Source organism: Chanodichthys erythropterus, chromosome 23 (assembly GCF_024489055.1).
Source record: "Chanodichthys erythropterus isolate Z2021 chromosome 23, ASM2448905v1, whole genome shotgun sequence".
In the NCBI taxonomy this organism is placed as follows: Eukaryota; Metazoa; Chordata; class Actinopteri; order Cypriniformes; family Xenocyprididae; genus Chanodichthys; species Chanodichthys erythropterus.
In genome coordinates, this window is record NC_090243.1 from 12,070,438 (window position 1) to 12,096,568 (window position 26,131).

A 26,131-nucleotide genomic window follows, 5' to 3' on the forward strand; every position below is an offset into this window, starting at 1 on the left:
CTATGGAAAATTCCGTCAATGGCGGGGAAGCGTTGTCTCATAAATTACGTGAAATTCCATCAATGGCAGGGAAGCATTGTCTCATAAATTACGGAAAATTCCGTCAATGGCGGGGAAGCGATGTCTTATAAACTATGGAAAATTCCGTCAATGGCGGGGAAGCATTGTCTCATAAATTATAGAAAATTCTGTCAGTGGCAGGGAAGCATTGTCTCATAAATTACGGAAAATTACGTCAATGGCGGGGAAGCATTGTCTCATAAATTACGGAAAATTCCATCAATGGCGGGGAAGCGATGTCTCATAAACTATGGAAAATTCCGTAAATGGCGGGGAAGCGTTGTCTCATAAATTACGGAAAATTTCATCAATGGCGGGGAAGCGTTTTCTTATAAATGATGGAAAATTCTGTCAATGGCAGGGAAGCGTTATCTCATAAATGACGGAAAATTCCGTCAGTGGCAGGGAAAGAGTTAATGATGCCAGAATAGTTGAAAATGGTTATGAAATGTGCCATTGTGTCAATAAAGTTTCTAAATGTGTTTACTATGTGCTACTCTTAAATAGCATAGGTAGTTGTATAAGGGCATAGATTGATAGACTGAAAATATGACAACTGGAAATATGATTTATTAATTAATTTTAAAACTACATTGCATGTTGTTCTATTTGTACTATATTTTCAGTTAGCTGTAAAAAAAAAAAATGTGAAAAATTGTTGGAAGAAATGGTGACCTTCAGCATAAAATATACACTTTCCTTTATACATTCATGAAAAAATCTTGATGATACATTGATTGAACAACTGTGAAAATAACTTAATAATAATAATTTTCATAATTGTAAGAACAAGAGAAGATAATATCTGCTTTAATGTGGGTTTCTCTTTCTTCCTCTTAGATATGCTGGCAGTTGGAGATCCCAACCAACAAACCATACTGGCCATCTCGGTGGCTGGAGGTGCAGTGCTTCTGGTCTTGCTGGTGGCATGTTTTGTTGTGAGCGGACGGTAAGAGCAATTCTCTACTCTTCTTTAATCTTTCTCCTCTTATAGATTTAGACCGCACCATATTCTTTATAAATATTCAGATCCAAAGTATGGAATCTACTGTATGATGAAAGCGCAGTTAATTGGCGACTTCTACATTGGCAGACTTGGATGAATCATTGCTAATCTGAGTTGTTCAGCTGTCAACAAATCCATATGAAGGATGAAGAAACCATGTTTCATTTAATCAGAGAGGAACTGAACTGTGAATATAAAAAGACAGAATTGAGCAAATGAGATGTTGTTGTGCCTCTGTCACTGTGTGTATGCCTTTGTATGAGTGCATGTGTGCATTTACACAAAATCAAAAGGACACAAAATTGTTTAGCCCTCTGATTGCATAGCGTGATCTGTAGAGATGAAAGCAAACACTTGAGAGAACAATTGAAGAGACAGACATGAGGGAGAAAAGCAAGAGTAGATGCGCTGTATGGCTGAGAGTGAGGCAGCTAATGAAATGGAAATGAAAGGAATGGGTGGATCAGAGGAGACAAGGAACAGAAAGCAGAAAATAAACCCTCTTGATGACATGAAATGGTCAGAATGAGTCATGAGCTGATCTTTGTGTAGGTGAAGACCCTTTTGACCTTCCTGTAGATTGTTTCAGTACCAGGGCAAAAATGAATGTACTATTATTAATTATATTATAAATAATTATAAAAATAAAAGTTAAGTTAGTTGTCCTGTCTGTTTGCAAAACATGTAATACAAGTTGGGCATTTTGACCAAGAAGGTTACATGTCAGAATGGCCAATCAGGCAGCTACACTGTACCAAATTTATTCTGTACTAACAATACTACATAAAGACTGGCATCGTTACATCTTTTTTATTATTATTGACTTGTACTCACATTCCTATTTCAAAGGCTGATTTAGTAGGGATTTTTTGACTGTTGGATGCTATATGATCCAGTATGTTGTAACACAGAATGAGATTTCCGTCTGCTTTGCAATTTGTAACCCATAATGCACTGTGACAGAAAGGTCCCGTAGGATGTGTTATGTCGGCCAAGTTTATGCCTGCAAGCCAAAACCTTGGTGCTGCCACCTCTTATTCATGGTTTCCAAAACCCCCATCTCAATGCATGTGTGACTGCTTGTGGGAAGACCCTCATGGAAGCAATAAAAACAGTTTTGATGCTGATCTTGAATGACGTGCTTCTAGTGTGGTGTGGAGGCCAATGAATCGTAATGGTGAGTGAAGCTAAACTCTCTAATTGCATTCAGTCCCTTGGCATTGGATTATACTGTGCTATATATACTGGACTTAACAAGGTATTCAGTTCACAGTACCAACGGGTCTTTTAACTGCTTTCAGAACCTCAGCTGAGCTTTGACAGAGGGACGCCTTTCCATTATAGACAGTTTGAGGTCATTGATTTCTGATTCTCTCGCTGAGCTGAAAACATACATCAGTCGTTTTGCCAAGTTTAACTCTAGTGGGATTCTTAAGCAAGATGTTAGGGTTTCAAATGCTTAGATTGAGAAGGGTCATGGGAGAGTCTGAAGAGATGTTTTTTCTTGACAGAAATTATACAGCAACTCAGATTTGTGACCAGTCAGGGTCTTGGAAAACCTGGAAAAGTCAAGGAATTTTACATTTGTGATTTTCAGGCTTAGAAATGTGGAAATCGTTAAAGAAATTTCGGTAACACTTTAGTATAGGGAACACATATAAACTATTAACTACGACTTTTCCCTCAATAAACCCCTAATTTCCTGCTTATTAATAGTAAGTAAGGTAGTTGGTAAGTTTAGGTATTGGGTAAGATTAATTAAGAATGTAGAAGAAGGTCATGCAGAATAAGGCATTAATATGTGCTTAATAAGTACTAACATATAGCCAATATTCTAGTAATATGCATGCTAATAAGCAATTAGTTAAAAGACCCTAAAATAAAGTGTTACCGAAATTTCTATTCATCATATCTAGCTCTAGTCTAGTCTCTTTTAGTTATTTGTTCATGCAGGTTGAAAAAACTCAGAAATGCTTTGTTTAGAAGCAATGGGAACTCTGGCCCATATGTTTGCCCACCAAAGTTTAGGTTGGTCAGAGAAATATGAAGAGTTCAGGCATGTTTAGTGTGTTCAACTTTGTTTTTGCACCAAATTGGGCTGGCAGCGATTTGGAGTTGGCCAGTGTTCTAGTGCTTGATGGAAAAGAAAAATGCTATGATTGGCTGGTGAAGATGCTGGCAGATGGTCTTCCTTTGTCTTTCATTTCCCCCCATATTTTCTGCTTATATCCAGAAAAGCAATTAAAAATGGTGGACACACTTTAAAGACTTTAAAGATCCTCATGATTGTGTCTGTGGAACATTTCAGCACAATGACAGATGCCGTAGTATATCTAGCAGGTGCCTACTAACCAAATACGTGCACATTTGCAAGTCTGAGGAGCATTGTGTGTCAGCCATGAAAATGATCTGAAAACCTCAGGCTTCTGATATTGAATCAGTTCCCTTGACTTCCTGTTGGACTGCCACCAAACCTAACACTAATGCTCATGTTGCATGAAATTATTGCAGCTTAATGATGAAATCAAGAAGCCACAAGCCTGTTTTCTGCAGGAATTTTGAATTCATTGGTTATTATTGGGTTTAATGCATTTTTGATTAGTGGTTATGTGTTTATGCTTTTCCCCCCTGTCTGTTTTACTCAATCACATTAAGTTTAGGCAGATTTGTAGTGTGCTAAAGCATGCAAGAAGGAAAATAAATGATATATTACATAACAAAATAAATACACACCATTTATCAGTTGCTCTCTGATGGTTGAACATTCTAAGGGACTCTTATAAAACATAATGGCTGAGTAAATTATTAAATTCTGTCAAATTACAACCACAAAATGATCCAGGCTGTGGGTCTTTCCAGCTGGATTTGAATAGTTTTGATATGAATAGTTTTTGCAACCATTGCGATAAAGGAACTGAAAACAGAAAGACACAATCAGAAAGAGGTTTCACACTGAGAGGTTTCTCTCTGTGTAGTAAATCCCACAGTGTTGTGTAACTCTGAATGAAATCTACTTCCCGCTAGTGTCATCATTGTACCAAATTGAGTGAATGTACTGTAGGCTGTGTTTGAGTAGTGTAGATCATGGTTTAGAGGCACAGCCGAGGGCTTAATGGGTCTTGTTCGGTTGATTTAGTGCAGACATTACCTCTATCTCACCCTTGGGTTTGATACCATACCATGACTGTTTAGTCAGTCAATTTGCATGTGGGTTAACAGAGAAATATAGCAACACATCCAAGTACACACACAACATGGAATTACTGTGCCATTCCGAAATGGTTGCATGAGCGTGTTCGTTTTCTTCCAAACAGTTCCATCTGGCTGTTCCAACGCATTTCCAAGCAGAAATAGCTGGCCGTGTAGCCCCTGAGCACATCGCTCTCTCTCAGCATGCAGCTTCACTTAGTATTTCATTTCCATTCGTTTGATGGCAGGCCAGCTGTAGATGTGTCTGGACGCGTCAGCGGAACATTCCAGAATATAGAGGTGGATGCGTGTGCAATGGATAGAGATGAGACCAGGATGCGCCATCAATCAGCTCGATTTTCTTCTGGATTTCAATTAGCGTAATGAACCCTAAACTGATGGAGTCAGTGTTTTTAAAACACCTGTCAGAGGAGCTCAGAATTTATGTCTGTCCATTTCCTCCAAACACACAATCATTTCCTCTTTTTATAATTAGCTTGATTGTAAATCTATTTTTTTACGTTTTACAGATATGTCTCTAGGGACCACATTGTCATTTTTTGTGAGCTCATCAAACTTGTTTTAATAAAAATGAAAATTCTGTTATCATTTACACACCAAGTTGTTCCAAACCTGTATGAAAAGGGTATTTTGAAGAGTATGGGTAACCAAGCAGGTAACCCCATTGACTTCCATAGTATGGGAAAAAAAATACTATGGAAGTCAATGGGGTCCCATTAACTGTTTGATTACTGACATTCTTCAAAATATCTTCTTTTGTGTTAGGCAGAAGAAAGAAATTAATTAATTTAATTTCCTGTAAAACTTTCATTCATCTTCAAAACACAACTAAAGATCTTTTTAATGAAATCTGAGAGCTTTCTGTCCCTCCATTGACAGCCTACACAACTACCACTTTCAACCCCCAGAAAGATAGTAAAATCATCATAAAAGTAATCCATTTGTCACAAGTGGTTTTACCTGAATTTTCATTTTTGGGTGAACTAACCCTTAAATAATAAACTCAGGATTCCTCTTAAGATTATGTTATAAGCTGTACAACTTTACCAGTATCACCTGCTTCCATTTTGCCAATATGCCTCTGGTAAAGTGGGACAAAGGAAAAAGGATTCTTAAGAAAATCATGAATTATCACATGTAGCATTTAACATTTAAAGCAACATTTAACATTGAAAGTTTACATTTTTTACCTTAAGATTTATGTCAGGTTCCATTTTTTCTTTACCATTTTCTTCATGTAGTTGTGAATTGAGACTGCCATGCCCCTCAATGTGAAAATCACTATTTGCAGTATATTTAGGAGGAATTCCAAAAGTATATACACTTGTTTTGTCATTATTAGTTCTTGATCTTAATCTATGATGTTGACAGCAAGCGTCAGGGCTTGCATATGCATCAACTCTTTGTTTACAGTTTTTCTAGATAAAATACATGCTTCAGTGAATCATGCCAAATTAGAACTTTCCTTTGGGAGAACATGGCAACATGCAAGGACATCAGTTAAATTTTGTTCTGTTGTGCACGCCACCCTACTGGGATGTACTGACCATGCCAGTGGCTTGGCATGTCCTTGTAGCAGGTGAAAGCCGGAGCTGGCCTGCCATCCGCTGCATGCTGAACAGATCTCAAGACCCAGCTGGAAGCTGCTTTACCTCATTAGCTCAATGAACTGGAGTATCATTATGTAATGAACTAGTTTGAGGGTCAGAGGAGACAGTTACCACATTAAAACAACACTGTTTTATGCTCGTACCTCATTAACTCATTGCTATTTGGTTCTTTTTCATAGTATCTTTGTCTGATGGTATGTAGTTTATATATCAACATAATTTCTGTGCATATAGGGTCAAAATATCAGTTGCAGGGAAAGAAAAAGCTGGCAAACGATACTGTCAGAAAAACAAATGTACTTATAAGGGTACAACAGCTTGCCACTGGGGCAGAACCATTAAAGGGACAACTTTGTACCTTATCTACCTCTAAAAGGTGCATAATAGTACCTTAGAGCAATATGTACTCAAGGTACTACTATGAACCTTTTAGGGTTAAACAAGGTACAAAGATGTCCCGTTGAGTTTACTGCCCCAATGATATGCTATTTTTTTTTTTCTGATAGTGTATCCATAGCAAAAAAATGTTTGCATGATTGTACAGGTTGTTACTTAAGGAACCTAACTGTGTTTTAATGGAGTTGTTGGTTGCAGCAGGACCCAGTAGAAGCCCTTAGGTTTTATTTTCATTCAGTTGCAGTGAGTTAATTGTCATCCAGGTCTTGACTTTATTGAAGTGAGAAGAGATGATCTAATGAAAAGTCATTTCCTTGTTTGATTGGAAGATATAGTTGGAGGTTGTCAGCATAACAATGATAATTTATGTTAGATTTTTGGAATATTGAACCTAAAGGGAGCATGTAGAGGGAGAATAAAAGAGGGCTGAAAATATATCCCTGTTGAACACCGCAATGGATAGGCATGGAGGGTGACATGAATGACCCGGTATTTACAGAGAAAGCGAAGCACTGTAAAGCTAATATTATTTTCTTGACAAGCACTAAATATGTCTATTTCCTCATTCTCTCCAGTACATCTTTCTCTTAATGCTTATGACAGACTATTTGAGTCAGCTCACACTCATAGTTCCCTCAAGCAGTCCAGACAGTTTAGGAATCCCTCTAATTTTGCACCGTTCTTCTCAGTGTCCTTCTCTAAAAGGCACAGAGAAAGATGTGAGCCCTGTCAGCAGATACAAAGCTGCACCGCTGCACTGTCACCTGCAGATACAAGCTTCACACTGTGAGAGCAAGAGAAAAACAAAAGAGAGGAAGAAGAAAGGGAAAAGAAACTGGGTCATAGACAAAAGGGCTTCCAGCGGTGTAGGGCTGCGAAACGTCTTTATCACCGCACAAAAGGGATTTGAGGAATGCTTCGGAGTTGAAAAATGCGTTAATTGCAGAGTTCTAGACACTAGTCTGTCACGTTTTTTCCTTTTTATACACCGTTACAACAGAATATGCAAATAGCGGCACAACGTGCATATTGCATTTAAATGAGCGACAGGAAGGTTGAAGGGTGGGATCACGCTTCACTTTAGAAGCTCCTGGGTGTCCCACAGCGGCACTGGAAGTGTTTCATCGGCGTGTTGAGCGGCGCTGCAGCAGGTGCAAGGGGGAGGGATCCGTCTGCGGGACCTCAAGGGATGGCGGGGCAGGTTAGAGAGCAAGTGGGGTTGGTTTCGGGAGCGTCGATTTACTCTCCCTGATTACCACATGCTTCAGTCGGGCGACCCACCTCCGCTAACCCCTCCAGCTCTGCAAGCATGTTACGCTTAATAGACTGTGTTTTGCACATGGGATGGTTAAAGATCGAAGGGGTTGAGGGGGTTGTACCTGTGCACAGATGCACACTAGGCCCCAAGCATTTATTTAGGGGGGTGTGGGTGTATGTGTGTCTGATGAACAGGTGGGGTCTCTCCTGAGACCCCCAGTCTCATTAAAAGCAGCAGAGAGGAAACGACACACATGTACGTCTGAACCCCCCACCAGACGGGGATGTACAACAGCTGAAAGGGAAAGATTTACCCCCCGCTGATCCACAGGGAGATGCAACATAGCGGATTAGAGGGGGCATGAATGAACCCAGCGGCCTTCCCATTATGTAATAGACCCCCAGGTCTGCTCTTGCCCCAACCCTGGCCTCAGGCCCTGATGGTTTGACTGCTCTGGGGCAGCTGAGTATGCTTTGGCTCTTGAAAGAGAGGGACTCTGTATCCTGTATTGATTAGAATTGTTAACTTTGCATAAAATCAATACAAGAACCAAAATACTGGTAACACTGACACATGATCGTTTCCCCACAGCTTCTACAGGAGTATTACTGGCTTAGCGGTTTGATTGCAGAGATTTTATGATTTTGCATTGTCATTATGGTCTAATTGCAGGGCAAATCTATCTATCTATCTATCTATCTATCTATCTATCTATCTATCTATCTATCTATCTATCTATCTATCTATCTATCTATCTATCTATCTATCTATCTATCTATCTATCTATCTATCTATCTATCTATCTATCTATCTATCTATCTATCTATCTATCTATCTATCTATCTATCTATCATATGATTTGATCTATCTATCATTCTGTCTTTCTGGTTATCTTTTTATATATCTGTCATTCTTTTTTTCTGTCATTCTATCTATTGTTTTGTCTGTCTGACTTTTAAGTCTAATTTAAATCCAAAATTAAATGGCCATTTTGCTTCCTGTTTGCTAGCTCATCACAAATTAGAGAGCATTCTCAATTCAGTTCTGAATGGTGCTTATTCCTGAATTATAGGCTTTATATAGGTGGATTCACACCGGTTTTGTACTGGTGATCTATGTACACAATCATCAGACGAGCAATTTTATCCACTATGTCTTATCTCGCTGCTTGTTGTCAAGTTAAAAATGTCTAACTTTTAAAATGTTAACTTTTAAAAATGCACCTCAAGACCCCTGCGATCTGTTTAATTCTGTTGCACTCTAGCTGGTTTTGGATGCAAGAAAGAATCCTGTGTGAATTCCCCCCAAAGGCTTTCAACTCTAGCTGGATTATACCCTTGATGTGATAATTCATAACACTTTCTCTCTGCTGCGGACCACTTAGCTTTCTTTTTCTGTAGTTAGAAGAAATGCCTTGCATTTTGTCATCAGCTATAGCACAATAGAGAATCCAGCATGTATTTCTATTCATACGTGGATATTTACCTGTATTATTGAGCCAGGGTCCCCTAGAAACCCATTTAGGAAAGCTTTTTCCACCTGGTCTCCATCAGATGTTCCAGTCTTTAGACATTCTGCAGCCATTCTCCACATTTCAACATAATGAATAATTACTACGGCTAGTCAGCCTGTGACATTACATTTTTGGCAATACGTTCTTGTTAAAGACATGACAGAAAAAGGGAATGTGTGAGCGTGTGTCACTAAGAGGATTAAATGAATAATGAACATAATTATCAGTCCTACATTGGCCACCTTTCCTCCCCAGTGTATTGGAATATTCATTATCTGGGGCATTTCCTTATTCATGATCCCACTGTGAGAGGAATGATGTAGTTAATGATAAAGTCAGAGGTAACAGGATTGCATTTTCCCAGAGCTAAAGAGTGGATTAGATCCGTGAAATCTTTACTAGGTGGGAAAACTGGACTCTAAAGACACATTATGGTTAACCTACACTGTAAAAATATGATATATGTGACCCGACCAGGCCGCTGTAGATTTGATTCTACAGTTATCAACATTTTCTTTGTCTTGGGGAATTGGTTGGTTGAATTAATGTGAGAGAAAGCATGTATTCCATTGTGTCTGTCTGTTTTAATTGTGCTTTTCCTATTGTTCCAGGCGCTGTGGATATATTAAAGCAAAGCAAGACCCTGAGGAAGAGAAAATGCAGTTTCAGCATGGACGAGGTAATGCATGCAGGTTTTTTGGTATTGGAAAAGAAATCTTTTTAAGAGTAATCAGCAAAATATCTGGCAAATGTTGAAAACCTGAACTTTTTTCTAAGTCTAATGTAGTTCATTTGAAGAAAATAGTAGAAATCTCAACAAATAGGCCAGGGGTTCTCAACTCTAGCCCTCGAGCCCTAAAACAAACACACCTGAACAAGCTCATCAAAGTCTTTAGGTTTACTAAAAAGTTATAGGCAGGTGAGTTTGATCAAGCTGCAGGAAAATGGACCTCGACGGCCAGAGTTAAGAACCCCTGAAATAGGGGTTGTATGTCTCTTTGGCCAGTCAGACGGCGAACATAATTCTGGATGGATGGATAAAGAAAGTGAATGCTTTTCCAGCAAGTTGTTGGTTAGTGAGCAGAGTCTCTAATGCATCTGCTGATAAATGATGTCACTGATCGCTCTAGTTGCCTAATGTGTGTTTTCTCTAATGACACTTTTCTTGCCTGCCAGAGACAATGTTTAATGAGGTTGAAAATGCGGCACTCCCCTCCTTTTAGGAAAATGGATGGTTCAGTCTAGGTAACTAAAGTGACTGTAAAACAACCCAACCGTTATCCTACAATTTTGCATTGCAGTCAAACTTCCTGAAACCCGCACGTACATTCACCCGCACACGTATGAGGACCCGAACCAGGCGGTGCGAGACTTCGCCAAAGAAATCGAAGTTTCCAACATCCGAATTGAGAGAGTTATTGGGGCTGGTAAGTGAAATGAATTGCTCAAGAACATGCCCTACTTGTGTAAACCAACTGAACTGCTCACCAGGGGAATGTAATGAAATTAAATAAGGGATTTAGGGTTAAATTCAATTTGTTGACAGGCTCTTGTTTGACTCCCAGGTGAGTTCGGAGAGGTTTGTAGTGGGCGTCTGAGGCTGCCCAGTAAAAGGGAGATCCAGGTGGCCATCAAGAGTCTTAAAGCCGGATACTCTGAGCAGCAAAGACGTGACTTTCTGAGTGAAGCCAGCATCATGGGCCAGTTCGACCATCCCAACATCATTCGACTGGAGGGAGTCGTCACCAGATGTAAGCATTCACATTCGAAACGCATGCAAAGTCTGTTGCTGGAAATAGTTTGTACCCCCTGTGTTTTCCACACCGAGATAATTGACCTTACAATCTTATCTTCAACAAAAACAAAATAGCAAGGATCATGAATATTCATTCGAATAAATATGTATGCCAATGTTTATATCTGTGATTTTCTGCCCTACTTCTTCAGAATACAAATGTGCTATGACAATATGCTTTTGAATATGCTTTTATCGCAATGCATTATCACACTAGCTGGTGAGATAATGTCTTCAAAAAGGTCATAGATAACACATTATCATTGAGAGAGAGTTAGCTTAATTTTTTTGGAGGAAAAATAAATGGAAAAAACCGTTCATTCTCACTGTTCATGAAGGCATATTGGGTCTGTATTACCTCTGATTGCTTGTATCGCCACTACTGAGAACCTGAAATTGATGCTCGCTGCTCCCAGATGATAATGAGGATGCTCATTATAATTTGCCAACTTATTGAGAATGCTGTCGCCATTGTGTGTGTTTCAGGGCTCCTATTGTCTGTGTTTAAAAAAAGCAGTGTCTTGCAACAGGTGTTTTGGTCACTATTGAGTGGTAATTTCCTCTACAGATCTTTTTCCTCTTTCAAGCCTCTGTGGATTAGACTGGCAGGCGCTGTAACAAAAGGACCATCCATATTCATGCCAGCTGCATGAATATCGATAATACAAACATGTAATTGGATGTGAGTTTTGGGAGGGATCATGAATATTCAATGTCACAAATATTAACATTAATCCTCTCGACGTTTCCTCCCAGTTCCTCTTACATGCGCAAAATGCTAATGGTGGCCTTTAGTTTGATTCGGTTCAAATAGTTAATATTAATGTTGGTGGTAGAGAGCAGCTTTTCACCTCTGATTATGTAAAAAATACAGTAATTTTCTTCTTTTTAATTCTGTGCTGTTAGAACATAATTATGATGTTATGAAAGTCTTCATTTAACAAATATGTCGGTAAGACATTTTAATTTTTGTAGGCTTGGAATGTTCAAAGGTACACAGACTTGGCTCTCACAATAGGTCTCATTCACTAACCATATGCCAACATATTTGTTTGTGAGTTTTACATAGAAATAGGAATTTATGAAAAGTGTTTCTTCTTCTTTTTTTATTTTTTATTTTATTTTCTTTTTATTTGACAGTATGTCAGAGGGTTGCAGCTGGAGTGGTTAGTTTAAAAAAATAATTATATTTAAAAAAAAAAAAGAAACTAAGTGAAAATAGCAATATATTCTATTTACACTAAGTGACAATAGGAGCATTTTTCTTAGCGATATGCTATTTACACGCTGAAAATAGCGATAGATTATCTATACTTTATATTGGCAGATACTATTTGCAGCTCAGTATTTTTGTACATTAACAGGATGCAATAATATCATAGTGTAAATGATTATATTTATTAAAATGATTAAATGGATGCTGCTGCTTTATTAAGAGTATAAAAACCTTCCAAACACCTTCCCCAAACCCTATCCAATAAATACTTTTACTATTATTAAACACCCGTTAGGCAGTTTATTTCCACTTTTAGAACATTATTTTAATTTTTGATGTAAACAAATGCATTTCTGATGTGATATGTGATGGGAAAATGGAGAAGAGCAAGCTCTGCAAAAGGCGGATTCGAACCCGCGTCGATCGTGTTAAAAGCCAGGTCTGTGAACCTTACTCATTACTGCTGCACCACTGAAGTTGTTAAATTCTGTGCGTATTTTTTAAAACATGAGTGGCCCAACCAGACATTGGTGGGCAGAGCTAGTGTAAATAGTGTCTCCACTCACACTCCGTTAATTTTTTCAGTTTAATGCGTTAAAAATATTTAATGCAATTATTGCAGCATCCATTTTTTCCATGATCCTTTAGTTAGAGTTACATTTTATGATCACGCTTTTTGCATGAATAACCATTCAAGCGTGACAAATAAAAGAGAAATCAGTGGTGTGCTGTCTCGCCGCATTGAGCTTGAACGGACAAAAACACAAAATTATACCAAAATGGCTGTTTTATCCTCTGTCTTAAATGAACGTAAAGAGTTGTGAGGAAATAGGATGCGTGTCAGATCCATGTCAGGTCTTAAAGGAACACTCCACTTTTTTTGAAAATAGGCTCATTTTCCAACTCCCCTAGAGTTAAACAGTTGAGTTTTACCGTTTTCAAATCCATTCAGCCGATCTCCGGTTCTGGCGGTACCACTTTTAGCATAGCTTAGCATAGTTCATTGAATCTGATTAGACCGTTAGCATCGCGCTTAAAAATGACCAAAGAGTTTTGATATTTTTCCTATTTAAAACTTGACTCTTCTTTAGTTAAATCGTGTACTAAGACCGACAGAAAATGAAAAGTTGCGATTTTCTAGGCTGATATGGCTAGGAACTATACTCTCATTCAGGCGTAATAATCAAGGAACTTTGCTGCCGTATCATGGCTGCAGTAGGCGCAATGATATTAAGCAGCGTCTCTCACAAACATCTCCATGGTTGCAAGGCACGTTCCCTGTGCAAGCAGGGGCTCACAGGCGCTGCGTAATATCATTGCACTGCTGCAGCCATGGAACGTCAGCAAAGTTCCTTGATTATTACGCCGGAATGAGAGTATAGTTCCTAGCCATATCAGCCTAGAAAATCGCAACTTTTTATTTTCCGTCGGTCTTAGTACACGATTTAACTACAGAAGAGTCAAGTTTTAAATAGGAAAAATATCAAAACTCTTTGGTCATTTTTAAGCGCGATGCTAACGGTCTAATCAGATTCAATGAACTATGCTAAGCTATGCTAAAAGTGGTACCGCCAGAACCGGAGATCGGCTGAATGGATTCGAAAACGGTAAAACTCAACTGTTTAACTCTAGGGGAGTTGGAAAATGAGCATATTTTCAAAAAAAGTGGAGTGTTCCTTTAAAGTGACAGCAGCCTAATAAACCTGCTGCAGTCTGTCATTAAGGTTAATCAAACAACAAATGAAAAAGAGAATCACTCCCTGCTCTTGACTAAATGGCTTTTATAGCTTTAATAAGGATTATTCTATATTTAATTTATAATTTATGCAGTGAAGACTGTGTTTGATAACTTTATTCAATTAGATCAAATATTTAAAATATACTGTCTTTGTTGTTTCTACACTAATTTGGAGATTAAATGTGAAATTATTACAATATAAATGTATATAAAAAACATTAATGTTAGGTGTGATTATGTATGAATTTACCTGTGGAGAGTTGCACGAGAACCTTTTCTACGCACATATGTAAACACACTCAATGAAACTATCAGATTACGTATCTTCCATCTTGCTCTTTTTTTTCCACTAAAGTAATATAACACACGTGTGTGCGTGTGTCTGTTCGCGAACGTGTCTTCTTCCACCACTGATTGGGTGAGATTTGATAGCTGGAGTAATTTCACAGGTCACAGATCAGCCTGATGGCGTAGGGGATGGGGACAGGAGAGGTCAGCGACCTCTCGCACTGCATTACAGAAGCAGCTGTCAATCCTGCCCCCTCCTCGTACACGCAGACTAATCACGGTGCTGATGGAGCCGAGCGGAGATGCATTAAAGAGGCTGAGGAGTGTTTATGCTGCCTGATGGAGCGACGGCGAGATAGACAAAGAGTTTTGCGCTGTAATATGAAAAGCATCTGTCACGTAACACAGCTTTCGGAGAGGCGCTCTATCATTACCACCTCAGACGGAAAAAATTAGACCGTGATTGAGCTTTTTGTAATGCAAATGTGTCAGCAGCTCAGAGAATGGAATCCGAATAGACCTTAATGCCCCATTCAGTTCTTTATCCCCCATCTTTACAAAAACACAGAGCTGTCATCGTCTCTATTATAAACCCATTGTACATCTAACCATCAGATTAGCGGACTACGGTCTACTATCTGATAACGTTCGCTATCTACGGCTGTATTTTCAGGTTCATTCCAGCTGAGTCCTCAAGAAAAGTTTTTTGTGCCGTCAACAGCTCGAACAATAGATAAGAGAATGTCATTTCTAAATCATTGAAAGTATTGCTTTGTTCAGAGTAATGTGTGCTTTTAAGCTAGAGCTTAACTTGTTTTGAACCGGAACATTCCTTTATCCTCTGATATTTCACGACAAATTGCTGTCATTTCATCAAAAGCCCCCGCAGCATGAGATTGCAGATGAAGTACAGAGTACATGCAGAAGTTGCAGCTCTTTTAATGTAAATCACCTTTTTCAGATTGCCTTAAATACATGCATTCCTTGCTCTTGTGATAATGACCATAATTACAACCTTTCAACAGCAGTTAGGCGCTTAGAATAGATCGGGCCATAGCAGGACGTAATATACTCATTGCCTTGTTTTAATCATGGACGTTTGAGTGTGTGTGTGTGAATGCTTTCTAATTGGATCTCTCCTAAAACTGCTTCAGCATCAATCTCACTTAAATGTGAATGCATGGATAAGTAGCTAGGTAATTTAATTAACAAACTTATCAGTAGAACCGTCAGCCATCTCTTAAGAAGCCAAACAGCTAGAGTACGGAAATGCATGTCGATTTGATCTGATAATGCGAACATCTGCAGTGTCAGGGAGATGTTGTGGTTTGTTTGAATGCGTTCTGTATTTCATTTTTGTAGGTTGAGGGCAGGGAGGCCACGTTATCCAACTAGCTCACTGTCAAAGCAATTTGTCCCACGTTGATAAGCTAATGCGCGATCTGTTCGGATATCCTTCACCACGCTTGTCGTGTGACATCATTTCTAAAGGGCGTGACCAATACATTTGTGATTTACTTACAGTGACAGCTAGGACACATTGCTAGCTCTATTCGTTTCAAACCACAAACAGTAACATCTCTTAGGGCTATGTGCTTTAGATAGCTTGTTAGGCTGAATGAGGATTTTACTGGATTCAATTTCTTTGTGCTTTGCTGAAGTAGAGATTACAAAACCATAATGACACCAATTGACTCTTTGCTTGTAGCCTCACCCGTAAATCGCCAGTCTGCAGGCTTAAATTGTATCTTGAAATTGAGAGGGCAGATGTCTTGTTACCTTTGTCCTCAAGGTCGTCTACTCACATTTTCTTTTTACTTTGTGTATTGCAGCTCGAAATGGGCAAAAGTCACAACGCAATGGCGGTAACAACAGTGCTTTAAAGGGGATGCAATGTTTTCAAGGTTTTACCATGCAAAACTGTCTAATTGAATTAAAGAGGCTAAAGAATTCAATTCAAATCACATTTATTTGTATAGTACCTTTCACAGTACATATCATTTCAAAGCAGCTTTACAGAAAATGCATGTACAATTATTTAGTTATGTAATTTCAGAAATGTACATATACAAATCACGCAGTTAACTAATAATGTATTAATTTAAAGGTGCCCTCTAATGAAAAATTGAATTTATCTTGGCATAGTCAAATAACAAGAGTTCAGTACATGGAAATGACATACAGTGAGTCTCAATCTCCATTGTTTCCTCCTTCTTATATAAATCTCATTTGTTTAAAAGACCTCCGAAGAACAGGTGAATCTCAACATAACACCAACTGTTACGCAGCAGTTGGGGTGTACGCCCCAATATTTGCATATGCCAGCCCATGTTCCCAACATTTTGAAAGGCATTAGACAAGGGCAGCCAGTATTAACGTCTGTATCTGTGCACAGCTGAATCATCAGACTAGGTAAGCAAGCAAGAACAATAGCAAAAAATGGCAGATGGAGCAATAATAACTGACATGATATCATGATATTTTTAGTGATATTTGTAAATTGTCTTTCTAAATGTTTCGTTAGCATGTTGGTAATGTACTGTTAAATGTGTTTAAAGTTACCATCGTTTATTACTGTATTCATGGAGACAAGAGTCGTCACTATTTTCATTTTTAAACACTTGCAGTCTGTATAATTCATAAACACAACTTCTACCAGAAAGACTCAGGAGGCAAAATGACGTAACACTGATATTTATTACCAAACGGTAAGCAGAATATATAGAAAGTTTATGATCTTTGGCGTAGGCCCCGTCCGTAGCTCACGATACTGAGGGTTGCAGACGTTGCGTATCCTGCCTGAAGCTGAAGGCAGGGGCGTAGCCAACCCCCGAGGAGTATGGACAGGGACCATCCTGGTGGTGGTGGGGAGGATGGAGGTGAAAGTTTCCGTCAGCATCTGCGAACTCAGACAAGCGTAAGTGCTGATCTTTTATACTCCAAGTGTTAGATAATGATTGGTTAGATCTGAATTGATAAGTGACGTAACATTTGAGTCTTCCCAGCAGAACTTGCGCTAGAGCTTCATTTCTACCAGAAAGACTCAGGAGGCAAAATGACGTAACACTGATATTTATTACCAAACGGTAAGCAGAATATATAGAAAGTTTATGATCTTTGGCGTAGGCCCCGTCCGTAGCTCACGATACTGAGGGTTGCAGACGTTGCGTATCCTGCCTGAAGCTGAAGGCAGGGGCGTAGCCAACCCCCAAAAATGGTGGTGAGACGTGACTGCCGGGACGGAGCCCACTTCCCCTCAAAACTGTGAGGGGGAATGAATACCCACCCGAGAAGAATCTTGCAGTTCCTGAAACAGAGAAAAACATATTAAAACGTAAAAGGAAGAGAGCGACAAGGAAAACAAGCAACACGGAGAGGAGGCCGCAGTCGGCCACGCAGCCACGATAGGCTACACAGAGACAAGGCCGCGATCGGCCACACGGCCACGATGGGCCACACAGAGACAAGGCCGCGATCGGCCACACAGCCACGATAGGCCACACAGAGACAAGGCCGCGATCGGCCGCACAGCCACGATAGGCCACACAGAGACGAGGCCGCGATCGGCCACACAGCCACGATAGGCCACACAGAGACAAGGCCGTGATCGGCCACGCAGCCACGATAGGCCACACGGAGACAAGGCCACGATCGGCCACGCAGAGACAAGGCCGCAATGGGCCACACAGCCACAATAGGCCACACAGAGACGAGGCCGCGATCGGCCACACAGAGACAAAGCCGCAATGGGTCACACGGCCACGATAGGCCACACAGAGATGAGGCCGCACGAGCCCCCAAAAATTGAACAGCTATAGAAGCTGGAAATGATTAAATGAAATACGAAAACACCACCACCAGTATTTGCATGATTTTACCTTAAACTTGACTTGAGAGAGCTTGTTGAGCTTCGAGGATGGTTTTAGAATCTGGTCTAATATAGGATTCGAATGCAGAGGAGGACCATCTGCCCAGGAGCTTGATGGCTGAAGATGAAACTCCTCGTTGGGCTGCTGTGGTGGCAGCCCCGATCCTAAAAGAGTGACCAGTATATAGCGAGGGGGAAAGGCTGCAGCTTTCTATGGTGGTAGCTAAATGAGTCCTGAACCAAGCTTTAGTGAGGGGTGCTCCATCAGGTAAGAGGAAAAGGGGAAAATGATCGAGAGTTTTAGGCCGGACTTTGAGATATTTGATCATGGAATTGAAAGGACAGAAGCTGTTATTAAGTTTAGAAAAGGTTAGAGTGACACCAGATCCTTGAGAATCATTCTTAGAATGCTTCAGAAAAAGAGTAAAGAAATTGGGTGAAAAACCTAAATCAGAAAAAGACAGACCAAGGGCAGGATTGAAATGTTTAGAATCTGAAGTAAATTCCCCTGGGCGCATGAAACCGTAGAAGGCTGATAGAAACACTGCTTCCAGCAAAATGTTAATATAAGGGGAAAAGAGACCATTGCGGATGGAAAGAATTAATCTTTGTAAAATAGACAAAGTAATTGGAAGGCGGTGATCTGGAGGTTTGCTGGACGAGTTAGCCATCCCTTTGAGTAATAAGCGAATGGATGGCACGGAGAAAAGACTTGGGTAATTAGGATTAAAATATCTTGCATAAAATTGAATGCCTGCGAGCGACCTACGGATGGAAGAAATTTTAAGTTTGCGATTTTCAAAATTGTGAACTAGAAAAGCACAGACGGTCGATATTAGAATGGGAAATAAAGAAATCTGAAGGGAAAAACAAAACATAAGAAATGAAGACCATGCTGAAGTATAAGCTTTAAGTGTGGAAGGAGCCACGCCTTTGGAGATATAGTGACTAGCCGATTTGAGCAATTGGTCTAATTTAATATGATCCTTGCTAGTGGAGGGCATGGTGTTGGATCCTGATTGGCTGAAGGGCAGAGCCGTCTGAAAGCCTGGAAACGAAAGCGAGAAAGAGAGTCGCAATGATATTACGGTGACCAGGAATGTGCGCGGCCAAAATAATAAAATTATGAACGACGGATTGCCAAATTAAACGTCTTAGAACTGGCATGATCAACAGAGAGGAAGATCTACCTTTGTTGATGATAGCGACCGTGGCTTCGTTATCGCAAAACATCATAATACGTTTGCGAGACCACTCGGAGCCCCAGAGAACACTGGCTACCGCCAAAGGGTAGATTTCATGAAGAGCGGAAGAGACGGAACCTGATTCAGGCTTGGGAAATGCTTTTGGCCATTCCTCGGCAAACCATTGCCCTTTAAAAAACCCCCGAAACCGATAGAGGGGGCAGCGTCAGTGAACAATTGCAAATCTATGGATGATTCAGGAACATCATTATAGAAAAAGGAAATACCGTTCCAATGATTTATTAAGCGAGACCAAAAGCTGAGATCAGACAAACACCCTTCGTCTACCTGAATTGGGTCGCTTAATTTTGGCACGGAGTGCGCGAGAGTTAACAGCCGAGAAATAAATGTCCTGCCTTGAGGAATAATACTCATAGCGAAATTTAAGTGACCGAGCAGAGAAAGCATGTCGCGCTTAGATACGGAAGGTAACGAAGAAAAAGTTTCCAGAAACTCCCTAATTCGTAAAAGCTTCTCGTTTGGAAGAGAGGCTTGCATGTTGACAGTATCGAGTAAGATGCCGAGAAATTCTAGCGAAGTTGAGGGGCCCATGGTTTTTTCCTCTGAAAGGGGAACGCCGATATCACTAAAAACTTGCTTAAGCGTGTCGAGAATTGAAGATTGGGAAGAAGGAAAATCGATCAGCAGAAAATCGTCGAGCAAATGTAAAACGAATGGAAGTTTACAGGCGTTTAGCAGGATCCAACACAGGGCTTCAGAAAGAGAATTAAAAATATGGGGACTACTTCTACACCCGAACGTGAGCCTCACTGCAAAGTAAAATTTTGATTCCCATCTAACGCCGAATAATGGCCAGTCGGAGGGGTGAATGGGCATAGTCTTGAAAGCATCAGTAATGTCGGCTTTAGCCAGCCAAGCGCCTTGACCGGCTATCTTGATTAAATGAATGGCATGGTCGACTGAAGCATAATGCAGAGAAAACGGAGCTAAAGGGATTAGTTCGTTAACACTTGCGGTATGAATAGAATGAGGAGAAGACATGTCGAAGATGAGACGTTTTTTACCAGAATATTTACGAGTAGCAACGCCGATAGAATTGATCCGAAAAGGAGAAAAGGGAGGAGAAGCAAAAGGGCCAATAACGTAACCTTTATTTACTTCCTTCTCTAACAGAGCTGAAACCACATCAGGCTCTGATAAAGCGGATCGAAGGTTTTTTGTCACAAAAGAAGATGTAAGATGGGAAAGGATGCCCACCCGAAACCCTTGAGACAGACCGGTGATTAAGTAATCAACGAAAGTTGGATCGGGGTGAGAAGAGAGGTAGCTAGAGAGGACTGGAATATTAATAGGTGTTGATGGGTGTCTGTTCAGAATTTTTTCTGAATTTGGGTCTTCCCTCGGGTTGCTGGCCTGTACCGGCGAGGGCAGACTGATTTCGGGTGTGGATCCTTGCAAAAGCTACAAATATGAGCAAATTTACATTGAGAAAAGGAACACACAGACTCATTGAAATTATTACATAGGCTAATGCCGTTAAACTCCACAATAGGGCGACCTTTACGGTCGAGAGGAGCGCTTACGTTTTCAGCACTATGGACAGCGGCCGGGTCTTTAGTAGCGAATGCTTTAGGGCAGAATGAAGCCGAGTGTCCGTGAGCGCTACATATAGTGCATGCTAAGATCTTTTGACCGCCAAAATGACGGACGAGCAGTTCGGTGTCGGTAACTGACCAGTTCAGTTTTGTGTTGTACAGGCAAATGTAAGAAGCGGATTTGGCAGAAAAAGATTTGTGATATTCGTAAAATAGAGTTCCTCCATATCTTTGATTAAAATCCGCCATCATGGTTAGGTAAAGATCGAGCTCTTCCCTTCGATCTGGGAACACTTGGCACAGAATGTCTCGGTAGATGCTGAAAGCAATAACGAATTCGCCAAATGAGAGATTTCGTTGTAATCTGGGATCGGACGTTTTGAGAAAGACTGCCACGTCACCACAGTCAACCATTTGTCTGTCAGCTGCAGGTGAAGGAAGCAATAAGGTTGCCAGGTTTATGTTCTTACCTTGGATGATGTTAGCTCTTATTTGGGGTGACACCGTTACTGCAGCAGGTGAAACAAAACTCCTACCAAACTCTTGAGCTGGAACAGCCGTGGAGAGACTGAAGTTTGGCGTAGCGGGCACGGCCGAAGCATGTTGGAATGGCGTCTGGATCGTAAGAGAAGCTGGCAAGGCAGAAGAGGTCGAAGGCACACACGATGAAAAGTTTAATCCGGCAGGTGGAGGAAAATCCGTTGGAGTTGCTAGAGCGCTTGGAAAAGAATTTGCTGAAAGGTTAGAGGACGCAAAGGAATTTTCAAATTTCGAAACCTTTGATTCTAAGCCTTTAACGGTGTCAGAAAGGCTTTGAACAACCTGAATGAGCTGCGAATTAATATCCACAGGTCCGGAAACGGTCGGAGGAGATGTTATCCGTGCAGACTGCGAGGATCTTTTGGCTGAATGTGGAGAAGACGACTTGGCGGCCCTCTTCTTTCCGACTTGTTTGGTGTGGCCTGACGGCGCTGAAGTTGAAGCAGCGGTGTCGGCCGTGATAGGTGGACTGCCTAGGGTATTTTGGGCCATGAGAAGCAAGTCTTCTCTGGATAATCCTTGGCTGACCGGGATTCCGACAGCCTCGAGAGTGTTGATTATTTTGTCCGAGGGCCACTGAACCCATGAGGTGTCGCGGCACTGAATGCGCGTACTACGACGCAGGGGAAGAGGAGATGGTGGAACGAAATCCTCCTCGGAATCTGAATAATCGCACACGGTATATCTGTTAGAAGACATAGCAAATTGGTTTGCGACTGACGCTCCGTTAACTGAAAGTTTCCGTCAGCATCTGCGAACTCAGACAAGCGTAAGTGCTGATCTTTTATACTCCAAGTGTTAGATAATGATTGGTTAGATCTGAATTGATAAGTGACGTAACATTTGAGTCTTCCCAGCAGAACTTGCGCTAGAGCTTCATTTCATTCTTTATAAATCTCTCCAACAGTGTAGCATTAGCCGTTAGCCATGGAGCACAGCCTCAAATTCGTTCAGAATCAATGTAAACAATATAACAGTATACAATACTCACATAATCATACAATACTCACATAATTTTTCTTAAAAAAAAAAAAAAAAAAACTTCTTATTCCTATCCTTTCACTTCCTCTAATCCCTCTCTATTGTAGCTTAGGATAATCTGAGCACTGCCTATAACTTGTATTATGAGCACTTCTTGTCTATTTGCCTCGTCATGACGACTCGCTTGTTGTATTTCCTCACTTGTAAGTCGCTTTGGATAAAAGCGTCTGCCAAATGAATAAATGTAAATGTAAATGTAAATGTAATCCGACGCATACATGACGAACACTTTGTAAAGATCCATTTGAGGGTAATATTAGGTGTGTAAACTTTGTTTATGCACTGTTCAAGGCAAGCGCGAGCTCCGTGGGCGTGGAGCATGAGAATTAAAGGGCCAGTAGCCCTGAATCGGCTCATTTATAATGATGCCCCAAATAGGCAGTTAAAAAAATGAATTAAAAAAATATCTATGGGGTATTTTGAGCTGAAACTTCACAGACACATTCAGGGGACACCTTAGACTTATATTACATATTTTTAAAAAAAAGTTGTAGGGCACCTTTAAGGCAGAAACAATGAGCTCATTCAAGTAATGAATACATGTTAACAATGATTAGGATATATAGCAAAATTTGAAATGGTGCATGTTGGGATGAGTTTGCGTCATCTGAAGTCCTTGCAGAAGTTGGGGTCATCTCTTCACAGATGTTGGTCATCTGAAGCCTTCATAAGAGGCTGGATCCAAGCTGAAGTTGATGTATTCTCTAGTCACCTCGGGACGGGCATCCCGAGATAAAACATGAAAAGCAAATGGAAAATAATTAGCATAGCTGCTGTTCATAACCTTAAGCAAAGATAGTCATGTGCATTTGATCTGATATAACTCAAGTATATGGTTATGAGATGAATTATGTCAATGCTTGGCCAAAGAGATGCGTCTTTAATCTAGATTTAAACTGGGAGAGTGAGTCTGAGCCCCGAACATTATTAGGAAGGCTATTCCAGAGTTTAGGAGCCAAATGTGAAAACGCTCTCCCTCCTTTAGTGGACTTAGATATCCTAGAAGTCCAGAGTTTTGTGATCTTAAAGAGCGTGAAGGATTGTAGGGCGGTGGAAGATTGGTTAAATACACAGGAGCTAAACCATTTAGTGCCTTATAGGTCAGTAGCAATACTTTAAAATTGATACGGAAGTTAGTAATAGGTAACCAGTGTAGAGATGATAAATTTGGTGATATATGATCATATTTTCTTGACCTAGCAAGAAATATAGCAGCTGAATTTTGGACTAATTGTAGCTTGTTTATTGAGGATGCAGGACAACTGGCTAGTAATGCATTACAGTAATCTACAGTAAACTTTTCTGCATCAGAAACAGATAACATATTCCGTGGCTTAGCGATGTTTCTGAGGTGGAAGAAGGCTGTTTTTGTAACATTTGAAATATGATTTTCGAAGTACAAGTTGCTGTAACAGTAATCCTTCTAAATGCAAAATGTAGTCTAAGAGATTCTGTGTACAAGTTTTTGGTACAATAAGTAACACCTCAATCTTATCTGAATTTAATAGAAGAAAATTACTGGTCATCCAATATTTTATATCTTTACCACACTCTGATCACACAGATTTCATCTGTTCGTGATGAAATATATAACCGAGTATCATCAGCATAGCAGTGGAAACTAAGTCCATGTTTTCTTATAATATTACTAAGTGGCAGCATTTAAATTGAAAATAGCAGAGGGCCAAACACCGATCCTTGAGGCACTCCATAAAAAGCATAATGTAATAATTTAAGCACCGCTGCTAAAAATATCAAAATATGATAAAATATAAGATATATAATAATGTATAAAATGAGAATTTATTTAGTTAATAAGAAAATGCACGCATATTAACCGGGCCATCATGATTTTTTTTTTCAGTTTTTTTCTTTTCATTCTATTTCATTTATAGTATTTTAAGCCAAAAGAAAAACAAAACTTTAAATTAAAAAATACCCTGTAATTTTACAGAAACAATATAATACAATATATATTACATATAATATAGATAATATTTTGTTTATTATTATTTATATAAAAGTAAAAATTTTATTTACACTGATAATTTACAGCAACTATCCCCATGGAGCAAATTGAGGTTTGTTCCCTCGATATCACGTCTCAAGGATCACCTTTTCTGCAGTTTAAACCAACTGTATAACCTTTTTCGTTGCCAGTCCAAATTTTTAGCTGCTAGGCTCAGCACAACATAAAGGGCTCCTCAAGGAAATAGTGAACATCTCTAGGGGTAAACGTCCTCTCATGTTGACGTGTGTCTGGTGCCCCGAGGTGAAAGTTCCTGCCGTACGTTACATCCATCAAGCATCTCTGATAATCAGGATGAATTAGCATGTACTCTTCCCTGTCACATGTGAGGTGAGAAGGGAGTCTTTCTGATTGACAGTGTGCTATTTGGGTGGAATCAGGGGAGAATTTTTAATCACTTTGAGCTACGCAGGTGCAAGCTCCCATATGTGCCTCTTGCAGCTGTGTCTGAAGCAGTGGAGAGGTGAACACTTTTCCCATTAGCAGATCTTTACACCCCTTCGTCTTCTTCAACCCCTCCCCACCACCACCCCCAGGGCAATTAATCACAGCACCCCCTAAAAACCTCCCCCCACACCCCCTTCATCATCCCTCCTCCTAAAGGAACTCATTACCATTTTAGGTATTTCTGGACAAAGATATTCTCAGTGGACAGCTCGCTCTAATTATCTGCCTGACTGTTATTGAGAGCTTTGATTAGGGGCTGTCACTATGAGTAACAGGCAGCAGGTAGAGGAAAAGGAAAGCTGGGACGAGGGTCTGTGAAGTCGCGAGAAGTGGGGGAGGTGTCCGCTCTCTTTATCTGCATGTTTTTCTCTGTCAACTTGGAAATTAATTAAATATAGGACACAAAGCGCCAGCCTCTTTCTGCCTCTCTGCTGCGTCTTTTCTTGTTTGCCTGTGAAAAAAAAGAAAAAAAAGAAACGTCTTTCTCTCGCTTCGGCTCTCTCTCTCTATTTTCAGCAATATTTCACACTTCCCGTTTTGTCTCCTTGTTTTCTGTCCCTTAGGTAAGCCTGTGATGATAGTGACAGAGTACATGGAAAATGGATCTCTGGACACTTTTTTGAAGGTGAGCATGCTCTATTTTGCTGCCAATGATGAAGGCCAATTTGCACCAAAGGAAATGCTGTGAAATATCACAGGAACACAAAGAAATTGTCTGGCTCTTCCAGATCTGGTTTGACAGCTCGTGTGTTCACACCTCTCAACGCCTGTTTTTTCTTTGTGTCCTCCTACCCAGTTCAGACCACCATGATTTTTGCTGGTTTGGTGTTCGTGTTGCTGGTGCACCATGATGTTCTTATCTGGTGGAGATAGTCGACCAGCATGGACTTTCTGATAAAGCTGGTCAAGCTAGATTAGAAGATAGGAGACACTAGCCACAGGATTTTTTTAAACTTTTTGATGCCAAATACTGTCCTTTCCTAAAATATTAAGGCAGATATGTTTTCCTTGTATGTGAACCCTTGTATACTATGAAAGAAAAATGTTAAAGGTGCCCTAGAATTAAAAATTGAATTTACCTTGGCATAGTTAAATAACAGGAGTTCAGTACATGGAAATGAAATACAGTGAGTCTCAAACACTGTTGTTTCTTCCTTCTTATATAAATCTCATTATTTTAAAAGACCTCCGAAGAACAGGCGAATCTCAACATAACACTGACTGTTACGTAACAGTCGGGATCATTAATATGTACGCCCCCAATATTTGCATATGCCAGCTCATGTTCAAGGCATTACACAAGGGCAGAACGTCTG

At 40.1% G+C, this 26,131-nt stretch overlaps 1 protein-coding gene across 1 annotated transcript in view; it reads left to right on the plus strand.

Moving 5' to 3' along the window:
• Positions 1 to 26,131, plus strand: part of ek1 (eph-like kinase 1) — an 86,607-nt gene that overhangs the window by 50,735 nt on the left and 9,741 nt on the right. Inside the window, exons 8-12 of the mRNA XM_067378664.1 lie at positions 901 to 1,009; positions 9,665 to 9,732; positions 10,355 to 10,480; positions 10,619 to 10,804; positions 25,379 to 25,440. Coding sequence (XP_067234765.1) covers positions 901 to 1,009; positions 9,665 to 9,732; positions 10,355 to 10,480; positions 10,619 to 10,804; positions 25,379 to 25,440 — 551 coding nt within the window. The remainder of the gene's footprint in view (positions 1 to 900; positions 1,010 to 9,664; positions 9,733 to 10,354; positions 10,481 to 10,618; positions 10,805 to 25,378; positions 25,441 to 26,131) is intronic.